Source organism: Propithecus coquereli, unplaced genomic scaffold (assembly GCF_000956105.1).
Source record: "Propithecus coquereli isolate 6110/MARCELLA unplaced genomic scaffold, Pcoq_1.0 Scaffold274, whole genome shotgun sequence".
Taxonomy (NCBI): Eukaryota; Metazoa; Chordata; class Mammalia; order Primates; family Indriidae; genus Propithecus; species Propithecus coquereli.
The window spans coordinates 602,387-606,367 of NW_012148330.1; the positions used below are offsets into that span (position 1 = coordinate 602,387).

The window sequence follows — 3,981 nt, forward strand, 5'->3', positions numbered from 1 at the left end:
GCCTCGGCCTCCCAGGGTGCTAGGATTACAGGCGTGAGCCACTGCGCCCTGTCTGTTTTTATCTTTCTTAAACAATTTTATTTTAATAGATTTTTGGAGTACACATGGTTTTTGTTACAGGGCTTTCAGTGTACCCATCACCAGAACAGTGTACATTGTACCTGATAGGTAATTTTAAATCCTTCCTCCCCCACCCAACCTCCCCCCTTCTTTGTTTCCAATGTACATTACATCACTTTATGACCATATATACCCATTGTTTAGCCCCCAATTATAAGCGAAAACACACGGTATTTACTTTTCATTCCTGACATACTTCACTTAGGATAATGGTCTCCAGTTCCATCCAAGTTGCTGCAAAAGACATTATTTCATTCATTTTTATGGATGAATAGAACTTCATTGTGTGTGTGTATATACACAAAATCACATTTTCTGTTTACTCATCAGTTGATGGGACCTTATGTTGATTTCATATCTTTGTGATTATGAATTATGTTGCAATAAACATTCAGGGACAGGTATATTTTTAACAAAATGACTTCTTTTCCTTTGGGTAGATACCCACTAGCAGTCTTGCTGGATGGACCAGTAGGTCAATTTTCAGTTCTTTGAGGAATCTCCATACTATTTTCCATAGAGGTTGTACTAATTTACATTCCTACCAACAACATATAAGCATTCTCTTTTCACCACATCCATCCGTACGTATGTCTATTATTTTTTTGGACTTATTAATAACGGCCATTCAGGATAAGGTGATATCTCATTGTGGTTTCAATTTGCATTTCCATGACGATTAGTGATATTGGGCATTTTTTCATATGTTTGTTCGACATTTGTATATCTTCTTTTGTAAAAATTTTCATGTCTTTTGTCCACTTTTTGAAGGGGTTATTTGTTTTTTTTTCTTTCTGATTTGTTTGAGTTCTTTGTAGAGTCTACATATTAGCCTATTCTCAGGTGTATGGTTTGCTAATATTTTCTTCCATTCTGTAGGTTATCTATTTATTCTGTTGATTATTTCCTTTGCTGTGCAGAAGCATTTTAGTTTAACTAAGTTCCACATATTTATTTTTTTGTTTCTGTATTTGCTTTTGGGGTCTTAGTCATAAATTCTTTGCCTAAGGTTACACCAATATCCAGAAGAGTTTTTCCTACCATTTCTCCTAGAGTTTTTAGGGTTTCGGGTTTTACATTTAAAGCTTTAATCCATCTTGAATTAATTTTTGTATATGGAAAGAGATAGAGATCCAGTTTCATTCTTCTGAATGTGGCTATCCATTTTTCCAGCACCATTTGTTGAATAGGACGTCTTTTCCCCAAAGTATCTTTTTGTCTGCTTTGTCAAAAAATCAGTTGGTTGTAGCTATATGGTTTTATTTCTGAGTTCTCTCTTCTTGTCCATTGATCTATGTGTCTACCTTTATACCAGTACCATGCTGTTTTAGTTATTACAGCCTTGTAGAATGATTTGAAGTCAGATAGTGTGATACCTCCAGATTTGTTATTTTTGTTTAAAGTTTCTTTGGCTGCTCATGGTCTTTCTTGATTCCATATAAAATTTAGGATTAACTTTTCTAGATCAGTGAAAAATGACTTGGCATTTTGATGAGAATCACATTGAATCTCTAAATCATTTTGGGCAGTATGGACATTTTAACAATATTGATTCTTCCAATCCATGAGGATGGGATGTTTTTTCCATTTGTTTGTGTCATCTAGGTTTTCTTTCATCAGTGTTTTATAGTTCTCCTTAGAGAGATATTTCACCTCCTTGGTTAAATGTATTCCTAGGTATTTTATTTTCTTTGTAGCTGTTATAAATAGTACTGAGTTCTTGTTTGACTCTTAGTTTGACTGATATTAGTGTATAGAAATACCACTGATTTGTGTACATTAATTTGGTAATCTGAGACTACACTGAATTTATTTATCAATTCCAGGAGTCTTTTAGAGAAGTCTTCAGGGTTTTCTAGATACAAGGTCACATTGTCAGCAAACAGAGATAGTCTGACTTCTTTTCTAATGTGGAAGTCTTTTTAATTCCAGTGTTTCTTTGTTGATTTTCTGCCTCAACAATCTATTTCTGTCATTAGACTGTTGAAGTCCCTGGCTATTATGATGTTGCTGTTTATTTCTTTCCTTAAGTCTAGCAATATCTGTGTTATGAATCAAGGAGCTTCTGTATTAGGTGCATATATATTTAGGATCGTTATACCATCTCTTTAAATCAATCCCTTTATCATTATATAATGACCCTCTTTGTCTTTTTTTACTGTTGTTTATTTAAAGTCTGTTTTATCTGATATGGTAACAGCCACTTCTGCTTGCTTTTGCTTTCCGTTTGAGTGGCATATTTTTTTCAACTTTGCACTGTATTTTGTATTTCCCTAAATGATTCTTTCAGTTCCATAAGTTCTGTTATGTCTTCTTTTAAACTAAAATTCTTTAGTGAATTTTTCATTCATGTCATGAATTATTTTTTTGGTTTCTTCTTGTTGGGTTTCAGCTTTCTTATAGATCGCATTGAGCTTGCTTGCTTGTGAACCATATTTTGAATTCCATATCTGACATTTCAAAAATTTCCTTTTGTTTGGAGTCAACTAATGGCGAACTAGTGTGAGCCTTTTGAGGACATCAAAAGAGACTATTTTTTTTCACATTTCCAGAGTTCTTATGCTGGTTCCATCTCATCTGGAAGTTCTTCCCTCAGGTCAAAAACAGCAGCTTTGTGATTTACCTGTTCTCCTCTGCTTGGAATTCTGTTGCTCAGTGCAGAATGTATAGAGAGGGAGAGATTCACTGCTTTTCTGTTTGTACAGGTAGATACCCACTATGGCATTGCTGACAATTTGAGTCAGTTGGACTTCAGACTGGGAGGGTGTTCAAATGTCAGTGGTGATGGATTTCGTTAGGTAATTTCCAGTAACCAGGCCCCTGGGTGGCACGCCTGAGTCCTGGGGCCATGAGACAGAGACCAAACTGGCAAACCTGCCCTCAAGCCTCCCTGAGATCAGGTACTTGCTGTGATAGTGAGGGGGTGGGTGATCTCCTGCTCCAGAAGAGTATTCAGGCAGGAGAATGATGGATGCACTATAAGTCTGCAACAGGAGCGTTGAGGTTCTCATGATGAGATTAGTAGCAGCAAGCAGTTGTGTGTGGAATGCACAAACCACTCATACCTCCCTCTTTCAGCAGTGGTAGCCGTCTCTGTACTCAGGGGGCATAAAAACACCCAGATTCCCAGGTCCCATCCTGATGCAGATGCGGTGGAGGTGGGGGGAGCAGCTCAACCCTCTGTGTGAAGGGTTACCAGACTCACTGTGGGCTGTGGCTGAAATGCTCCAGCAGGGGAGGTGTGGTTGTGCCAGGGACTTGCCTCCAGGGAGGGTAGGCTCCCCCCAGTAGAGAAAAGCAGGTCAGAAAGAGAACTGCTAGCCCTGTCCTCCCTCTGGGGAGGGGGTAGCTTTTGTTTTTGTGGCACACAAAAGTGATTGCTGTGGCTTTTTAGAAGGAGAATAGTGAGCCCCAAGCTCTGTGAAATCCTGAAAGTGATAGGTGCTCTGTCAGAGGTGGGGCGGCCACTTGCAAGTGCCTTTGTTTAATCTTTCCCTATGGAATCCTCACCTGTCCTGAGCAGAAACGGCCACAGTCATCTTGTCAGCAGTGGGCTGAGGAGGGGTATGGGTGAGAAAGCCCCAAATCTTGGAGAGGTGGTTCCCTGGTCCCCTTTGTCCTAAAGGGCCCTCTGGTATTCTGTACTCTTCTCTCAGTTGGAAGCAGCATGCCTTGAATGTCCAAGCTCCAAGAGACTTCCAGTTCTCCCAGGACCCACTGGTCCCCCAATGCTGCTGTGCTCTGAGTGGGTCCTGGGGGTCATTGGCTGTGGATCCAGTGGTATAGAGACCAGACACTGAGATTCCAAGGTTGATACAGCTGGAAAAGCACTGCCTGTCTGTGAAAAGAGGGAAATGAACT

General features: G+C 39.5%; 1 protein-coding gene across 1 annotated transcript in view; it reads right to left on the reverse strand.

Moving 5' to 3' along the window:
* LOC105813251 (cadherin-12-like) overlaps window positions 1-3,659 on the reverse strand; it is a 176,586-nt gene extending 172,927 nt beyond the window's left edge. The window contains exon 1 of the mRNA XM_012647900.1: window positions 3,631-3,659. Coding sequence (XP_012503354.1) covers window positions 3,631-3,659 — 29 coding nt within the window. The remainder of the gene's footprint in view (window positions 1-3,630) is intronic.
* Window positions 3,660-3,981: the final 322 nt, after the last annotated feature.